This window comes from Pholcus phalangioides, unplaced genomic scaffold (genome assembly GCF_987345545.1).
Source record: "Pholcus phalangioides strain wild (caught in Gottingen) unplaced genomic scaffold, Ppha-v1.0 ptg000003l_1, whole genome shotgun sequence".
Classification (NCBI taxonomy): domain Eukaryota; kingdom Metazoa; phylum Arthropoda; class Arachnida; order Araneae; family Pholcidae; genus Pholcus; species Pholcus phalangioides.
Window position 1 is genome coordinate 57,811,147 of NW_028301596.1, and position 19,097 is coordinate 57,830,243.

Below are 19,097 nucleotides of genomic sequence, written 5' to 3' on the forward strand. Positions count from 1 at the left end.
CAAATTACCAACGAATATGACCAGCATTATAGGTTCTTCTTCGGATATGTAAAGAAAAACAATTTAAAAAGGAACCGAACACCCTCCTTTTTTACATTTCCATTTGATACAATCATTTTCTTTTTTTTTTAAAAAACTATTTCCATATTTATTATTTACATTTTCTTTTTTACATTTTTAAAATCAACGCGCTCTCTCTTTCTTTTATACGTCAGTGAAGAGACAAGGCACTGAGACAGATATATTCATATATATATATTAATATATATTATAAGTATATATACACAACATGTATAATGTTGGAAACGTTATATATGCATATAGTATTTATGTACGGATATATACACAGTCACGTGCACACACAGATTCAATTAGATATGAATGATCAATTTTCGCAAATACGCATGTTGATTAGAATTATTTTCACTTACAAAATTCGTTCGAAGTAATTTCTGCGTTTGGCTCGATAATTCGTTCTATTATTATTATAATCACCATTATCAGCAATATCGATGTTCGGGTGGGAATCGGCATTTGAATACCTCGACCACTGACTACAGTTTTTGTTCAGAAATTTCTGTACAATTCAGATTTTTAGGAATTTCCATCTCCGAAATGAAACTTTCTTGTATTTTTGGCGATATTTTTACACTACTGAATTCGTATGCCTCCGCATTGCTATCGCCGTCCTTTGCACAAAAATAAGTGCCATTTTAAATCAGGCCGTCAGTGTGTGTGTTTCTTTGCTATATAATGGAAATGTGTGAGAAGATCTAGATGGCAACTGTTTAAGTAAGATTCGTTGTTTGTTTTGGAACAGTTGGACAAACGGGGGAAAAAGAAAACTCACAAGATCATTGGCGATTGAAAATGACTATTTCGAGAGTGATTTATTTCAAGCAGGTCCTCCCAACCTCTTCAAACAGTTCATCATCAATTTTTGATCTATAAACCTTGCCATCACTCAGGGCATTCAGACCATGACCTCGACAGATCTGGCGGTCAATCTCTGCCGGATAAAGATTCATTCGGGCAGGAAGCAAATAACGGTGGAGATGGTTTGCATTCTCTCCCAAAAGGCGGCAGGCCGCGCGATCTTCTTAACTTTCCACACACTACACGAAACACAAATACTGCGAAGTAATTCTAAGTGTCATTTTCTTGCGTTGAAGAGATGTCGGTAGACCGCGCATTTCCATCAGCGAAATCCCGTGACATTATCTAGTATATGCTCTAAACATACCATCAAAGGGTTATTCAATCTATCAAAAGGTCACTGTAGGTGTACACCCTCCCAAGCCTCCCCCACCATTTATTTTGCACAGTATTTCACTTTTTTTAGTCGATTTGTCTGCACGTCACGATGATTCGTGTCACATTTCACAAATAACTTTGGTTTTACAGTATCATTACCCATGTGTCTCATCTGTTTATGCCGTTTATAAGTTGCGAGAATGAATAAAATCTTTCCGACACGGCCACGCTCTCCGGGGCAATGTGGTTAAATTGCGCAAGCGACTGAGCTTGGCCGTATCGGTAAGCACTTGCTTTGAGTTGTTAAGTTCAACGCCCCTCCCCCAGATCTATCAACGGTCTGAAACAGCGGCTACAGAATGCTTGGCAGTGTATATCAGTCCCTGGCAGGGCATATATCAGTCCGTATAATATATAGAACAGTGTTCTTTAACCGTTGATCTCAGGAACGATGTCGGTCCGTAGGAAATTTCTGCCGAGATCAGTAGATTATTCTCCAATTTATTCTCATTTTGCCGGTCCCCAAATTACCTAGAACTTGGTTAATTCGAATTTTTGATAATTCCAAATCTTATGACCATTTGAGTTTTCTAAGGGTTTAAGTTAAAATTTCTCGTTTAATTCGGTTTTTTTTCTGAATGTTTTAAATAATTCGAAGTTGGAGGGAAAAAAATCATTATTTTTGTACGAACAAACTTAATTTGGAAAAATTTTATAAGTCTATAAGAACCGTTTTAACGTATTCCCCTTTTTAATATTGTTCAGATGGAGTGCACATGAAGAATGTGTACCACTTGATACCGATTATGTTTTTCAACGTATAGGGATCAAGGTGTTACAGTCAAAATCTGATCTTTTTGTCGTCATTAAGGGTATTGAAAGTATCGGAAGGTTCAGAGAGATTGTATTAATGAAAGTATATTTCTACATAATTATAGCATTAGAATGACAAGCAAAATTTGTAGGAAACAGCTTCGCAACGGATAATCATGAACTGCTTCCGTAAATCGGTCTTTGAGCGTGCCGATTCCAGAGCTGCGAAATAACGAAACAGCTAAGATCAATTATTATAATTAAATAAATAATAATTTCAGAAAGTTTCATATCTGATGATAAAATTTTAATAACTGATAATTATTATCCTATGTGAAAGTAGATGATTAAGTTGAAATTTGTAGGCATGTTACAGATCCAGGATAGATCAATTGGGTAATTCCAAAATTTTGGACAGTTCCAACTTTTTTCCCAGTGACTTTGGACTTAGAATTAATCAAGTTCGACCGTATTTCTCCCATTTATTTATTTTTTTGCCAATCTGCAAATTATCCCTCCCCGTTATTAATTCCTTGCGGTCCGCAAAAAATTATTTGTCCCGTTAATTTTTTTTTCCGCCATCCGTAAATACTTTTTTTTCATTTCCGCCGGTGCGTTAATAAAGCGCTCTATACCTTTAAACCTGCAAATGGCCCCCTTTCTCCATTCGCAATAAAAGAACAAATTCCGTTCGTTGTTTTCTTTTCTATTTTTCATATAAAAGAATGTATTGAAAACAGGTTTTAATCATGAAAAACGGGGTTCTTTCATCTTCATCGATGTAGCGCTGATTTTGTTTCTGAAAAATCGGATTTCATCTCAAGAAAGAGATCAGATAAGAATGAGGAATCATCGATCACGCGTGGGAAATACCGCTACAAATAGCGCATTCATCAGATTAGTAGTTGTGAAATCGTCACTGGACTCGAATAATAATCACAGGTGAATGATGAGCCATAGATACACAGGTCTGTTCTCAAATGCAATTATTCACATTATTTTTTCGAAAATAAAAAATAAAACTGCGCACAGCAACGCCCGTTATATTATTCCACGGATGAGTGATATCAAGGAGTGGCCGAAATCCGGCCCGAACACAATGGCAATGGATAATACACGCTCGCCTCATAATAATATCTGTTCAGCAGATCACGGGAGGTGCTGTTCCTCCTGATGGATTATCACTGTCATTATTATGGACTTTTCGGAATTTCAATGCTATTAAACACGTATTTTGGTAATTCTATGCATTCCGAAATTAGGAGACTGGCGTTGATGCAGTAAAATATGCGTGACCCGGATGTGTCGAGTTCATTTGAATAATCTGGGATGCATTTCTCTCGACCCAGTTTTAGCAATTAACGGTGAAGATTCATAGATGACAGTCGCATAATTATGGCACAATCTATAGGTGAGGTTGACAAAGATCTAGCCTAGAGATCCCGGGGACCTATTTTTGAATTTTTTACAATATGAATTTATTTGAAAAACAATATGGGGGTAGGGCAAAATACAGGGTGAACGTGACATGTTTTGCCAAAGAAAGAGGGTGACAGACGAGCCTAAGTGGAAAATGAAGCACCTTACCAACAGTGCTCTATCTCGAACGGTTTTCGAGTTATGGTGGATAATCGATTATGGAAAAAAAATGCGTCAAGTCTGAAAAAACTCAAATTTGTGAAGTTTCTCAACGACTTACACCCAAACTAAACACGTATTTGAAAAAAAAACACACACACACACACACTGTAAAGTGACACCAATTTCATTGAAATATCCGGATGTAATAGCGAGCTACACAGGCGGTGAAAGTTTGACAAAGTTAAAAATCGAATTGTCACCAAAATTTTCCATTGTCAATTACGCAAGCACCCTTCTAGCTGCAATCGGTCGAATTTACCGTAAAACTTCTCCATTATACCAGCTTCCGAAAGAGTCTACAGTAAACCATATCGGCGATCTAGTTCAGGAGAAATTTAGTCTTTTGTTTGCAATATATACATAACTGAAATCTGCTTTCGTTGAAGTAATTTTAGTAGGTATTCTTTTGGCGGCAATTAGAGACAGTTCTCACTTCACCTCAGCGCTTGAAGCTCGCCACTAAATAAAGATATCCTGTAGATAGAGACAGTGTCACCTTATAGGATTTTTTTCTGCAAAATCAAATTGTTACCAAAATCTAACCGCCAATTCGGAATTTTAAGTGATTTTTAGTGATGCATTGCGAACAAAAGGTTTAATTTTTTGCTGGCACAATGGAAAAAGTTTCTGGTAAATTTGATAGATTTTAGGTACAAGGCTGTTTGCGGAATCGGCGATTAAAAATTTTGGCGACAATTTGATTTTGAACTTTGCCAATCTTTCAGCGTCTGTAGCTCGCTGTTGAATCTGAATATTTTGATGAAATTGGTGTCGCTTTTTTTATAGGATTTTTTCTGCCCTTTTCAAATATGTGCTTAGTTTGTGTACAGGTCTTTCAGAAACTTCACAAATTCTGGTTTTTTCAGATTTGACTCATTTTTTTCCATAATCGATTATATACCATAACTCGAAAACGGTTCGAGATAAGACAGGATTGATAGGGTATTTCTTGTTCGATTTGGGCTCGTTTCGCCATCTTTCGTTCAGCAAAACATGTCACGTTCACCCTGTAGAGTAAGAATGGAAGGCCTTGGGCGAATAAAGATAATTTTGAAATAACATGGGGGGGGGGGAAAGAGATGATATATTGGTCCACGTTTACTCAAACGATAGGCGTCACTTGAAATAATTGTGCGAACTACAATGATATGTATGAAGTTACGAATGGAAGAGGATGATGATAGGAATGTGAAAATCTACATTTTTTTTCTCCAAATCAATATGTTCGCTCCTGGTTCGCGTCTATAGATATCACCTTATGTAGATATTAATGGAAATCTTATACAACGTGAAAACACCCAAGTTTGCTTCAGCCCGAATAACTCGTGAACCGTTGGTTAGAGAAGCATTTTGTCATTCAGAGTACCCAAATAACGTACCCATTTTAGACATGATTTTTTTTTACTACGGGCAGAATAAGTACAGATACTAAATGTTTCTAACAAGGAAAGGGTCCCAATTTGACGTCTTCAAAAAGTTTTGAAAAAATTGCCACAGATTCTACTCATTTAAATAAGCACAAAAAAAATAAAAAAATCCTGCAGAATTATTATAGGTCAATCAAAAAATTGTAAATATTGTATTAATATTTTTAAGCCAATAGAGACCAAGCATGAATTAAAAATTCCCGCAACCCTAGAGTGACGTTATCGAAACCACATGATCAGGTACAGCACAGACAAAGAAAGAAAAGAAAAATGAGAAATAACTAGTATATATATATATATATCTATAGAAAGAGAGAAGCTGGAGGAAAGAATGGAAAGGAAAGTGAAAAGAAAAGTATTTTAACAATTTTTTGTGGCTTTAATAATAGCATTCCGCCGCTTTTTTTTTGTTCTTATGTATTTCTGGGTGAGATGAATGTTCTTAAATTTTTTCATAATTTTTTGGGGACGACACCTTGGGATCCTTTCCTTGTGAGTACAATATAAGCCTGAAATATTCTCTAAAAAGAAAGAACAGCATATATTAAGGGACAAACTTTATAAAGACAGCGCGAAAATTCAAAAGGTTCTTCATATAAGAGCAGTTTATTAAAACTTTTCTAAATTCTGAGATAGCTCTTTAACCTGCAATAAGCAATATAGTATAACATTGGTGAAAAGGTTTTCATTGCGATGTTGACATTGGTGCATAAAGCACTGTTAGTAAAGTTGTTTCACCTCAGCCACGAATCACCAGCCGAAACTTTACGAACGTTTCGGACAAATAAGAGATTGAGGATAATAAATGATTGTTGAGGCGCAGAACAAAAATTTGAACGAAATTTTTTCTTTACCAAAAAATATCCCCCTTAGTGAGAACAACTTTTCGCAAACCGCATTCAATGTTTATGAATTTTTAAACTATTTACAAATTTATTGAACACCCTGTATACGGCATCTAATAAAAAAAATGACATGTCTAAAATGAGCACGTTATTCGGATACTTTTTGTAATTGATATTATGTTTCTACAACAAATGGTTGTTCACGGGTGTTTGAGCTGAAACGGACTTGTTTCCACCCTGAATAATCAGCAGCAGAAGGGATTGTCGAAATGAGATTTTTCTGCCAAATTGGAAGGTTCAGAAACGAAAAAATTTGATACGAGGGGTGAATTAATACTTATTCGTCATTGAATCCCCAAATTGTGATTCATGACTTCAGTGCCGATTCCTTCAACACCGTTTCATCTGATCGCTGCAATTAATAATAATAATCCATAGATTATTTCCTAACAAGAAATTGTTAGTAAAAGTCCAAGAGTCGGCAACACAGAAGACTCGGGCAGCAGATCTCTTCGTCGGATCGGCGATCGCCTCTTCTTAGCATCGACGAGTCTGGTGGAGAAGGTTGCTGGTTGATCGACAAAGGTGGACCTGACGGTGACGGAGGGCTCCTCGCTGGTGCGGACAAACTCCTCTTGCTCGACCCTAACAAGAACAAAGAACGAGAAACAAAGTTACAAGCGGTCAGAATCAAATGCAAATGAAACAGTTGTTATAATTTGGTTTATTTTTGTACGAGTGTGGCGAAATTTGTAGAGGTAGTGCGGGTGGTAAGGAAAACAACCCCATGGCGGAATGGACTTGCCCCAGGTAGTCATGCGGAATCACGTGATACGTGCTGACGGTCGGCCGACAGTATCGTAAGAGCATCGTCAAAAAAACAATTGGTTGTTTTTCATCTGTATTTGGGGAATGTTTGCGAGTAAAGAAGAGCAACGTTTTTGTGGCAGAAGGAGTTGGAGTTCGCGCGAAATGCATCGGCGAACGAAGGTAGTGCACTGCAACATGTATTGTCATTGACTCATGTGCAGGACTGGAACTATCGTTTCCACGAGGGAAGGGAATCTGCGAATGATGAATCATCATTGACGATACGTTCCTTGTCAAAGTCGCCTCGTCATCACGGATGCTTTGGTGAAAGAAGTCAACCAAGTAAACAATTAAAACACACGACGCCGCAAATAGATGCTTGGTCGCCCGGGGCAAGTGCGCATTTCGACGCCCCCTTTTAATGTTGACGGAGAGGTTTCAGAATGGAATTTGCGCCCCCTCGGGTCTAGCGCCCGGGGCACGAGACCCGCCTGCTCCTCCCTAGTTGCGGCCCTGATCGTATATACTTTTTCGTTTACGCATTTTAATTAATCGACAAAAATAGGTTTCTTCGGATCGAACATTGTACATGGTGTCCCACCGAAGTTTGCCACCGAATGATAAAAGGGCAATGGTGATAGTATACGCGAGACAAAACAAATTTTGCATGTAAAGTCATGATCACATTTACGTATTTGAGTGATTTGGGCACTCTCTCTACCCCACTTCAGAAATCACCAAATTATGGCAACCTTGCTGACATTATGAGCAGCGTAAGGGAAATTTTGTTTCGTCTATTGACAGGAAATTACGAAGGGGAAAAAAAATAACTTCCCTGTTTTTTTTATTCAATGGTATAATGTGTATACGAAAAAAAGTATTTTTCACATCTCTATTGCAGGGTTGCTAAAGCTTGGAATACGGCGAAGCGCAGTGTGTTTGGTCTTCACAGGGTTGCTACAGAACTCTCTTCTTCCCTCTTTTTTTGACACCATAGTGGCTTAAAATGTAATTTTTGTAATATACTCGGAAAATAAAAGTCATTTGCAACCCTAAGTACACATGAAGACAAATATATTGTCTTCATGTGTACTATCAACCCGCTAACATCTTGACGGCAGAGCTCTGGGTCATCATGCATGTTCATTTGGGGTGGATATTATCGACTGCCCAATAATTACAAACGTGATTCCTTGTGAAAAACTAATATGGAAAAATGCTTTTAATTTTAGGATCCGACAGATATTATGGAAGTTATAATGTTTTGAAATTTTGTGACGTTTCAGTTTTCTAACGGTCAGTTACGTGCCAAACACCCAATGAAAAAAATTTTCCCTATGCAGCAGGTTGCCGCTAATTGAAAGGAACTGCCCCGCATGTTAATTGAAAACTCTTGTTCCTATATGGCTGAATATTTCGGTTCATTGAAAATGAACTGAAACATTCAGTGCCGCTAGAAGCCAAGTTCAGTTATTTTCTTTCGTGATTGGCGCTTTTCCGCCTTTGTGTAGAGTGATGTTAACCACGTTTTACCATCGCCCTACTATGTATATTGGTTAATTTTGACTAGATTTGGAAAGCGTTAGCCAAACGAGATCTAATGGAAAAATCGTCTTCCCGAAATCAACACTTTTTTTTGTCAAAATTCGGTAATTTTCTTTCTGTCTCTGTTAAGTCAAATTTTTTGATGGAAAAGACAAGGAAAAAAAACTGGTTTGCACAGCTTTAGCTTTCGCTCAGGTTTATATAGTATTGCTATCAGCTTAAAAACGCCAAGTGTTTGGTGCACGTTCGGTGAATTTGGCAACATTCAGAAGTGACGTCATCAATTTTTAAAGCGTTATAACTTCATAAATCAAAAAAATGAACAAAAACTTTAGTTTAGTGAAAAACCATTAGTTTTAAAACTATTAGTTATTCCACTATTAGTTATTCCTTAATTAAAACTATTAGTTATTCCTTAATTAAAACTATTAGTTATTCCTTAATTAAAACTATTAGTTATTCCTTAATTAAAACTATTGGTTATTCCAAAATTAAAACTATTAGTTATTCCTTAATTAAAACTATTGGTTATTCCAAAATTAAAACTATTGGTTATTCCAAAATTAAAACTATTGGTTATTCCTTGTGAAAAACTATTGGTTATTCCTTGTGAAAAACTATTAGTTTTTCACAAGGAATAATATTTGTAATTATTGGGCGGTCCATATATAGTATCCACCCCTGAATATTAATCAAGGATTATAACGAAGATCGATACTTACCTTGGGACTTGCGGCGTCCTTTCCTTCCTCTCTCGCCCTTGCCGATGGACCCCTCCGTCCCGGATTCTTGGCTGGACGACAGTGGAGTTCCTTCGCTGTCCCTTATCATGCTCTCGTAACCGCTGCTCGTTCCAGAGAACTGCTGAGTCGTTTTGGTTCCCTTGAGGTGGTCCTTCGCCTCCCTGGGCTCGACGCTGTTGACGCTACTGTCACTCCCGTTCCCGCTGCTGGTTCTCTGGTGTCTGTGATGGTGATGTTGGGTATGAGAAATCACCAGCGTCTGAGGTACTTTGCGATAGGGGGAAGATGTCAGTGTGTTTGAGACGCTTGCGTGTCTGGTAACGTAGTAATTCTCGCTGTCTGTTACGTCTGTCACGGCCGTGTCGGGACTGTCGACGCACGTGCTCGGAGAACTGGTGCTCCTGCAGATGCTCTTCGTCCTGGAATGCTTCTTGGGGTCTGCGGCTCTTCCCCCGCACTGCTTCTGCTTGACGTGGTCCGCGGGAGCCTTGCTCTTTCCCGAGCATGGCTTCTGTTTCTTGGAGGTCGCGCAGCAAGTCGTCGTCACCCCCGACGTGCTGCTGCTGCCGTTGCTCGTCGGGCTTGTGCGTGTTGTGAGCTTTCCGCCGCCGTTCGTGTTCGTCGGTTTGGCGCTTTTCGTCGGTGTCGTCGTCGAGCAGCAGCTCGGGAGGAGGGACTTGTTGATGGGTTGGCGGATGCATCCATTCGAAGACGGGATGTTCGATCTCGTGGCCGTCGACCTCGAGGAAGAGGTCGAAATTTGCGAGGTCGAGTCCTTTGTTCGAATCGAAGAGTTCGAAGACAGAGACGGCGAGTTATCGCCAACGCACGCGTGAAGGTCTTTATCTTGAACTTTCATGCGGTTCGTCCTAGACTTGGCGGAATTAGTTGGCGACTGTCCCACCGTGAGCTGGCTGGTATCGATGTTTTTGTAAGTCAGGCTGCCCGTTCTACTACGGGCCTCGTTCTTCCTACTCGCTTCATTCAAGTCGTTGGAAGGAGTTTTCACTCTTTTGGGTTCAGTTTTCGGGATCCCGGAGCAGAATTTGTTGGCTCCATCGGAGTCGAAATGATCGCTCTCACCGTTTCCAGCTTCCGGAGCTTGCTCGTTGTTCATGCATTTCGAAAGTGAACTCGAGCTCAGCTGCTTGGCATTGAGGCCACCTATGGACGTTTCTAGCCGGCTGAGAGATGAAAAGCTGTATTTCCTCTGGAAGAAACTCTCGCCAGGCGTTGTCGGCCTGCCGTCTCCGCTGAAAACGGCATGGCTACCACCACCCCGGAAACCACGGATCTGAGGTCTGTGCGAGAAGCTGTTGCTCCGTTCCTTTATTGCGCCATCTAGACGACCGCTGTCGATCTGAGCCAACAAGTGCTTGTTTTCTTCCTCAGCCGTCGCCGGGGCCGTCCTCAGCTTGGTGTACTCGGAAAATGGAGGGACTTTATGTATCTTGTTGTAGAAGGCTTCCAGCTTCAGTCCATTCATCGGTTTCACGTTGAACTTGAAGTCGTACTTCTCGAAGTCCAGTTCGGCCGGTTCGCTGTGCGTGCTGTTGAGCTCGACGGCCGAGAGGTCGTCCATACTGGAATCCCTGCTGTCGCACACCATTTCGGACAACGCGTGACAAGACGCGTCCGAGGGCCATAAATCAGGTTTAGTCCGAATACTCGGGAAGGTATTGCCGATAGGAGGAGCGGTTTTCTGACGCTCCTCACCCTGTTTGGTGGCGGCGAGTGGTTTCATCATCTCGCGCAACCTAGCCAGTCTTTCCATCTTCTCGTTCGCGGAAGCCCTTGACGAAGACACGGACTCGAAAGGTCTCCTCTGGAGCTGCTGTTGCTCCTTGATTTTCTGGAACATGTTCCCGTAGAGGAGCCTCCACGTGAGCCCGCCCTTTCCACGGTAAACGTCTCCGCAAGTGTCCGGGACACTGATGCTATCGAGGTCGATGCTGACCGATCGGGACCCGCTGAAAGACGAAGGTAAGTTGAGGTCCTCTTGACTGAGGATGCGCAGCGGATGCTCTTTGTTCTCGCTGTTGTACAACGTGTGTTCCAGATACGATGCTTCAGAGAAGTTCGTCGCCGAATGAAGCCATGTCTCGGCCATGATGTCCTCCTCGTTCACCTGGAGGCAACAGTCGACCATAGGAACTGGGACTTCGGGCTCCATGACCTCGATAGTCTCTCGATCATCATCAGCGCCAATGCTGTACTCGCCGGAATTCGAACAGGACATCAGGGAGACTCTTTCGGGGTTGGACAGGTGCAGGGCGTACAGGTCGGCGTCGTATCCTCCGTTGGCTTCCGCGTTCTCTTCATTGTCCGTTTCATCGACGTCCGCGGAATTGCTCGCGCTGTCCGTTTCGTCTTCCGCTTCCATCTGCGTGTCTTCGTCCGCGTGCGTCATCTCCACGTCGTTGTTGTGACACTTGTCGTCGTGTTTATGCACCGGGTCGTCTTGCTTCACTTGGCGATGGGGGACAGCGTAGAGAGGTTCCGTCTTTGACTTTTTGATCTCTGGGTCTGGCGGCCCGTGTTTGTTATCGCCCACGTTATTCTTGGAAGAAGATTCACCTTGTTGAGAGCTCCCAGCCGTGCTCGGCAACTTGTGTTTCTCGGGCTGACCCCCCTTCGGATAGTCCACCCACAACTCGTTAGGGTCTTTCTTGGCGTCCTTGTTCTCCTGCAACTTCTGCGAGTGTTCTTCGACCCATTTCCTGATCATACTCTGTTTGTGATCGTCCATGAACCCATAAATGACTGGTGGCCCGTCCACCCATTGCTCCTTTTGCAACCTGTGCAGTGTTTTCGAATCAAATTTCGGCTTGGCGAATCGAGGCCCGTCAATCCAGGTCTCGTCGCTTTGCGGCTTCGGTTCCTTTGGAGAACTTTTTGCCTTCTGTTCTTTCTCGGCTGGGGAAGAGGTGCCGCCGCTGGCACCACTATCTTGTTTAGGCTGTCGGTGTTTCTTCCTTTGGGTTTGGCTGCTGGACATTTTGATCGGCGGCGAGTTTACGGTTTCGGTTCTTGGCGTCTGAGTGCTGGCCGGCTGGTTGTGTTTGGACGCGCCTTCCGCATTGGCACACGGTTTCGGTATCTGGTCTTCCCTGGTCGATGACTTATGAAGTTGAGACGTCTTCGAAGCGTGGGATGTCGCCGGTGAACCCTTACCTTGATTCTGATTGTTCGTTTGTGCTAAGCTCGTAGTTCCAGGTTTGTTTTCGGTGGAGTCTGGTTTCCCGGTGGAAACCGTCTTACTGCTAGTTCTCGCCATCACACTAAGTGGCGGGCCTTCGTTGTCGTTGAGCTGCCGTTCGTTCAGTGGTACCCTACCCGTGCCGACGAATATGACCGTATCACACGATTGTTCGCTGCTGGACGTGTAATCGGGATCGCTGCTTCCTGTCTTCACGTTATCTTCTGCGTGCATTCGTATGAATGGCCTGACGCAATTACCTTTCTCGTCGTACGTACCTTCGGCAACATTGCTCGGACCCTGTATAGAAAAATAAACCAATAAATAAGAAACACATTTTCGATAGATGCTGTTACGAAAATTATGTAAATAATCCTAATTTATCTTTTATTACGTCATTTATCGCCTGTAAATAAACATTATCTTGCGTGAAAATGAAATTAACACATTTCTATGTAAATTTAGCCAAATTGGCGACGAACTTAGCGAGTTTGGCATCAACTGCGATGATTTGGCCATGTCATAGCGCAAAGAGAAATTTATAGGAAAAAAAGGAAAGAATATATATAGGATCGCGAGAATGGTGGAGAAGTTTCCCGATTTTCCTTTGACTGAACAAAAGCACTGCCAAAGCGAAACTGAATATTTGAGAAAGAAGGTAAACTTGTGTACATTAGTGAGAAGCAAAATTTTCGTTTTGCACTCAGTTTCGCTTTGGGCAGCGCTTTGCGACATTTGAAGAAAAATCGAGAAACTTCACCCTTTTTTCTCTCGCGAGATCCCGTTCTTCCTTTTTTCCCCAAAAAACTTCTCTTTATCCTATGACGTCGCCAAATCATTGGAGTTGTTGCCAAACTCATCAAGTTTGTCACCAATTTGAGAAATGATTAAAGAGAAAGTTATTTTACGAAGGATAATGACTATTTACAGGCAACAAATGACATAAAAAGGATAAATCAGGACTATTTAGGACTATTAGGAACTACTATACGTAGTTTTCGTAACATTACTAATCAATTTAATGGTCATCGTATGATACGTCTCAGTGAATTGAGTTTTCAGGCGAGTGCAGAAGGCAATTTCTTGGTGACACCTAGTGAAATGGGACTAGCAATCGAAAAAGCGTGATGAAAAGAAGAACAGATGGGTTTAGAATCCGTGCGCTTACCCGTTAAAGTGAGGTTGGCACGGGGCTCATTCAGCAAGGCCCCTTTCCTTTTACCGAACTCACCAACTCTGGTCATACGATAACCTGCTAAATGTGATCTCTAAATGTGTCATGGATCGCTTAAGTATTCTTGAACTGTGTCCCGGGTCATTTAAGTGATCTGAAAATGTGCCACGGGTCGCTTAAATGCTTTGAAATTATACCACGGGACACTTAAGCGATCTGTAAATGTGCTGCTTAGTTCATTTTTACAAAATTAGGTTTGAGGAGGGTAGACTGCATCAGATAACACCCAGGGCCATATTTGTTCCGTGGGCCAAGGGCCTTTATGCGATTTGATTATATGGCTTAGAGGGTGGGTCGCAAAGAATTTATTAAAGATAAATTTTGAGTTTATAGCCTACAAATAACATTGAAATTAACAAAAATTGATTACAATAACATATAATGGAATTTTCTTCCGAAATTTCAATTACAAAAAAGATATTTTTTTGCATCAAGAAAATAAGTTTTTGATCGTGGGGCCCCCTATGCCCCCCCCCCCCCACGTACGTCTCTGATCCCACCAATATGCGTTAGGATTCAGAGGGGCAGAGCTGATGACGAAATTTTGATGACAAGGTGGGGGGGGGGGTCAAAGTTTTGCTGACAAGGGGGGCAGGGGGTAAAAATGGATAAATATTTGCTTACGTAATACTTGAACGGCTCCTTATTGCAAGAATTATAACCGATAGTTTTGTTTTTATTTAATTTGTAGCAGCAGGGGGGGGGGGGACTCTCAGCATCTAAGCAATACTTATGTGTATCGCTTCCGCACAAAAATTATCGGTATTTATCGGTATGGAGAGGGTAGTACCCTCCGCCTTCCCCAATATTCACCACAATCTACATTTTCCCCCCTTAAACTTGTTACTCGATTTTATTGAATCTTAGATTAACGGGGGGAAAAATGGGACAAACACAGCTGCGCTGAAAACATTTTTCGGGACGGTGCACTTATTAGTTGAAAACCGGGACTTTCTTTGTCAACCGGGGCGTCTGACCACCCTAGCCTAGGATGAAAAGCCCATTATTATTTTTACCAAAAGAGTTAAATGTACTACAGAGGTAAAATTAATCAAGAAACGTTGGAGAAAGTCCCGTAAAAATACCTGGCGTTGGAACCCGCCAAAGGTTCCAGCCTATGAGTCCACTTGTAGAATCTGAGGACCGTATGACCACACCGGGCAGCTAAATATTAGAATCGTAAAAAACACATCAAAATGTGTTGATTACACATTTGTACCTTGAATATCAAAGAACGCATTCGTATGAAATTTCACTCATGTGTAAGAACACTTTCATCGTCGACTAAAAAATGAAAAAAATTGTTTATAACTTTTTTTCTGGTGGACATATGGTGGAAAAAAATGCATTCCCAGTGAAAATTTTTCTATGCCGTGGGCATGTCGGGCAATAGATTTGTTTACTTCTGGTCCACGAGGTCCAGAGGAAGCCGTGGACTTAAGAAAGGTCCAGGACCACTGGTCTGCAGGGCTAATGGATTTTTCCAGTCACTTTTCCAAATCAGTCAGGTGGAACGCGATACGTTTTCAAATGTCAAATGACCCGGACCCCTTAAAAAGTTTGAGCGTTTCTAGTGTCGGAAGACGGCGTCTGAGTGGCGCAGTGGTAAGATGGTCGTCTTCCACTGTGAAGGTTACTATCGAATTCGTACTGAGAGAGATACGCAAATTAGATATATGTCACCAGATGGCGTTATTTTTTTTATTGCTATAAAAAGTATTTATAGTTTGATGTTTTCTTTTCGCTGCATGTCCATCACGTCATGCCATATGATCTCGTTATTTTTGCTCGATGTCGATTATAATGATCGAGTATTGAGATTTGATTGAGATTTTGCTATAGCAATATATTGACTTTCGTTAGAATTAAGGTATTGCCGTTTCGTAATTGAGAAAAAGGACTCTGCACATTATTTTTATCTGTCCTCTTCGACAGTTACCGTCAAGGTCCACGGGTTTGAATACAGCCAAACACCACCAGAATCAAGTCCTATATCTGTCGAGCCTGGGGCGACCACCGATAGATGGCGCCTTCATTTCCCACCCTACTACACTGGTTAGAAATTGCCATATGGCGATATATGACCGGAGTTGGTGGGCGGTAAAGTGCGGCGCATGAGCTTGGGTACGAACGCGCGCTTTTCAACACATTGCCAAGAAGGTCATTACTCGCAGTAAAATATTCCTCGCATCGAAAAACAATCTTCAAGGGAATGATGTCCCTAAACCGTCGAATAAATGGATTCGAATCAAATATGTCCAGGGACGCGACTGATAAAATATTCAACTTTTTCTCATGTGCGAGTAAACATAAGCGTGTGAAGCACAAGTCGATCGAAATGAACATGAATAAAGGATGAGAACCGTTTATTTCTTGATAATAAATGCATACGTGTGCTTATATTCCGTAAACTTTGATCTTCATTTTTTGACCTGCCAGCAACTGTAATATAAATAAATCTGTTAATCAAGAGAGAGAGGGAACGAGAGAGTATGTGTGTCTTTCTTTGCTCAAGTTATTCATACTGCGTAACTCGAAAATTAGAGGAAGTATGAAAAATTCATGAAATATATTTGCTTGTTTTTCCGGCGCAATTTCGAAATTGCGTTTTTCCCCCCCCCCCCCCTACGTCGGAGAGGATGGAGATGAGAGAGGGAGCGGCGAGACGAAATTCCGAAGGATGAAATTTCCGGATGATAACCAAGGATGAATCCGAAAGAAAAAAAAATTATGGATGAGTGAAGGAATCAAAAAAACATTTCTTTTTGGATTCGTCCTTCCTTAATTAGAACCACCGCTGTTCTGTCTGCATTGAAATCCAATTAAAAAAACCAGATTAGCTGCTTTCATTCTTAAATGTTTCATTGTAATAATTAAATTTTTGCGATTTGATCCAGAATGTCTGGATTTGAATTTTTAAATCATTCCTTTCCTTTTGAAGCACATTCCACGCCGCTTAATGTGATCACATCAGGACTCGGGGGATTTCTGATAACAATAACCTATTGATAACTGTATCGGGAAAAAACCCTGGTTGTAAGTATACGTGTACCGTTTGATCAAACGAGACAACTCTGTTTTTCTTTATAACATAATCGGCTTCAAAATGTTAAATCATGCATTTTTTTTCGATTGCTCTAAAACACGACACCCCCACCCCCCGAAAGGAAATCATTTTTTTTAAATTCACAAATCGTGAGGAGTTAGAGCATATTGCGAAGAACGATAGTTTTTATAATGTGGGGTACGTTCCATGGATTCCCTTTTGAAAGCATTCCAGCCGAAGTTAATGTTATCAGTTGAATCTGAAGAGAAAAAGACTTTTTTCTACCTTCACACATGCCTTCTTTCACTATAAGAAAGAAATAGCAAACGAAGCATTACACGTACGTGGATCATAACGCTTGGTATAGAAATTTTTGTCAATAAAGGAGCCTTCTGACCCATAGTCTTGCAGATTGATAACAATAACTTACAGGGAAAAAAGTGGCACTGCCGCAGTTATTTTCGTGAAAACGTCAATCCTTTATAGTAAATTTCAATTATAATTTTTTTAGAATTATAATATAAATAATAATCGATGCCCCACCCGGTATCGATTTTAATCTGTTTACGATCAGGGCGATGATTACGTCCCATCAGTGGAATAAAGTCAAACGAGTTCTCTGTGTTTCCTTTCCTCTTTCTTCACCATCGCGAAGCTTTATAGCAACAATATCATCTACAGAAGTTGCTTTTTGTTTCCGTTTTTTCTTTATAATGTATCTTCCTACTATATGCATGTAAGAGCGAAAGAGAACTCTAAAATATCTTCTCTTATCTATAAATCTCTTATCTATCTATCTTTCTAACGTGCGGTTAAGTTAGGACAAGGTTATCATATTTATCGCTGATTCGTTAAATAGATATTATCCAAATTCCTTGCAAAACCTTGTAAAGATGTTTCTAACCTTGTAACAATTCGTTAGAGGTTCCGCAATATGGACGAGGTGCATGTCTGGTTCAGAATGTAGTAGTAGTAGCCATACTTGATCCGATGCCGCCGGAGTTGCCCGAGCGCGTGTGTGTGTTGCCTGCATTGGCAGCACTACGCGTTGTTTTTGGGTTCGGACCCGCCGTTTTCAGTGTCATTCTGTGTTCCACGCATTCGTGCCCATTTTTCATTATTTTGGTTGTAATTTGCACTCGTACAATGACACTGAAAAAATCCAGAAATGTTTACATTTTTTTAAATTTACAGCCATGTATCTTTTCAAGTGTTTACGATATACAAACTCAAATCTCGGAATGAGTTATAGCACAAATATACTCCTCTTCAAAATAACAACACTTAGTTCGCTGGAATTGGATAAGAAGTTTCTCAGATATGATCATCATCGTGGCATCGGCATGGAATCATCATCGGCGTGGAATGTTCATGTTATGGACACTGTCGTATCCGAAAACATGAAAATTGTTGGTTCACTTTGCGCGCGCGCAGTTCTGACGTCAGACTGCCACAAATATCGAAATGGTACTAACATAAACTGTCATCTTTCCTCTTTAAAATGAGACCAAGAAGGTAAGGTTATGTTCATTTTTGTTGGAACTATTGAAGTTTGAAATTAGTGGACAAAAACTGTCGCTCTCTCATTTCGACATGATTGACACCCGGTATCGATTTTAAAGACGTTTTCACATCAAGAAATGCGTCTGGTTCCATAACCGAAGTGGTGACATAAACCGAAGTTCCAACAACAAAAAAGAATATTCTTTTTTCATGAAACGATCTTTGTCCGTTCTGCACTTAGCGAAAGTGATCACAATACCCGAACGAAAACCTTTTCCGTGATTGTAATAGGTGGTGTCTACTGTAGCACCGTTGATGATCACGTAGGGTGTCTTTCTTTCCAACCAAGCACAACTCGGGTCTATCGCCATGGGTAATTTTCTACTTAATGAGTTGTGCTCAAAAAATTGAGTGTGTGATGTACCTAGCAGTCTGAGTGCGCATCTAGTGTCGTGTCTAATTTTTCAGTGCTGCCATCGAAATTTCAAAAGTGAATGTAGGGTGTCTCGAAATTCACGGGCCCATTTGAAAAATGAACGAAAAAAGAAAAGGACGCGATAAAGATGTATTGTTTGAGTTTGGAAAAACAGTAAATTTTCAGTCCGACACAATTTCAAAATTCGAAACAATTTTTTTTTCCAACTGATGGCACTGCAATCAGGAGAAAAGGCTGAAATACTATGTTCTTTCACCGTAATTTTGAAAATACATCGTTTTAGTTTTTTAAGCTGCATCGCCATCTGTAGCAGAGTATTTTAACTAACTTTGAATCTCTATCTGACCGAAAATTTACTGTTTCCCAAGCATGAAGTGCAGCAAATGCAAATCCTGGACGATTTGCAGAGGAATCCAGCTGAAACCTTTGCAACCACCTATTAAAAGCAATTTACACCCAATCACGTACAACCGTTAACGACTCAAGTTGAGGTCCGTCGTAGAGTTGCTCGTTATATACACTTTCACATTAATAATAATATTTCCAGCATTGAACCCACAGACTTGGCTGAAGTCACTGACATTATAAACAAATTAAACAA

At 40.8% G+C, this 19,097-nt stretch overlaps 1 protein-coding gene across 2 annotated transcripts in view; it reads right to left on the reverse strand.

Annotated features, from left to right (window-relative positions):
* The window catches only part of LOC149089011 (uncharacterized), a 478,375-nt gene continuing 459,278 nt past the window's right edge, over window positions 1–19,097 (reverse strand). For both annotated transcript variants that reach the window (XM_089251364.1, XM_089251369.1), the window contains 2 exons: window positions 9,058–12,577; window positions 1–6,625 (listed from right to left, as the gene is read on the reverse strand). In XM_089251364.1, coding sequence (XP_089107490.1) covers window positions 6,441–6,625; window positions 9,058–12,577 — 3,705 coding nt within the window. In that variant the 3' untranslated portion in view covers window positions 1–6,440. The remainder of the gene's footprint in view (window positions 6,626–9,057; window positions 12,578–19,097) is intronic.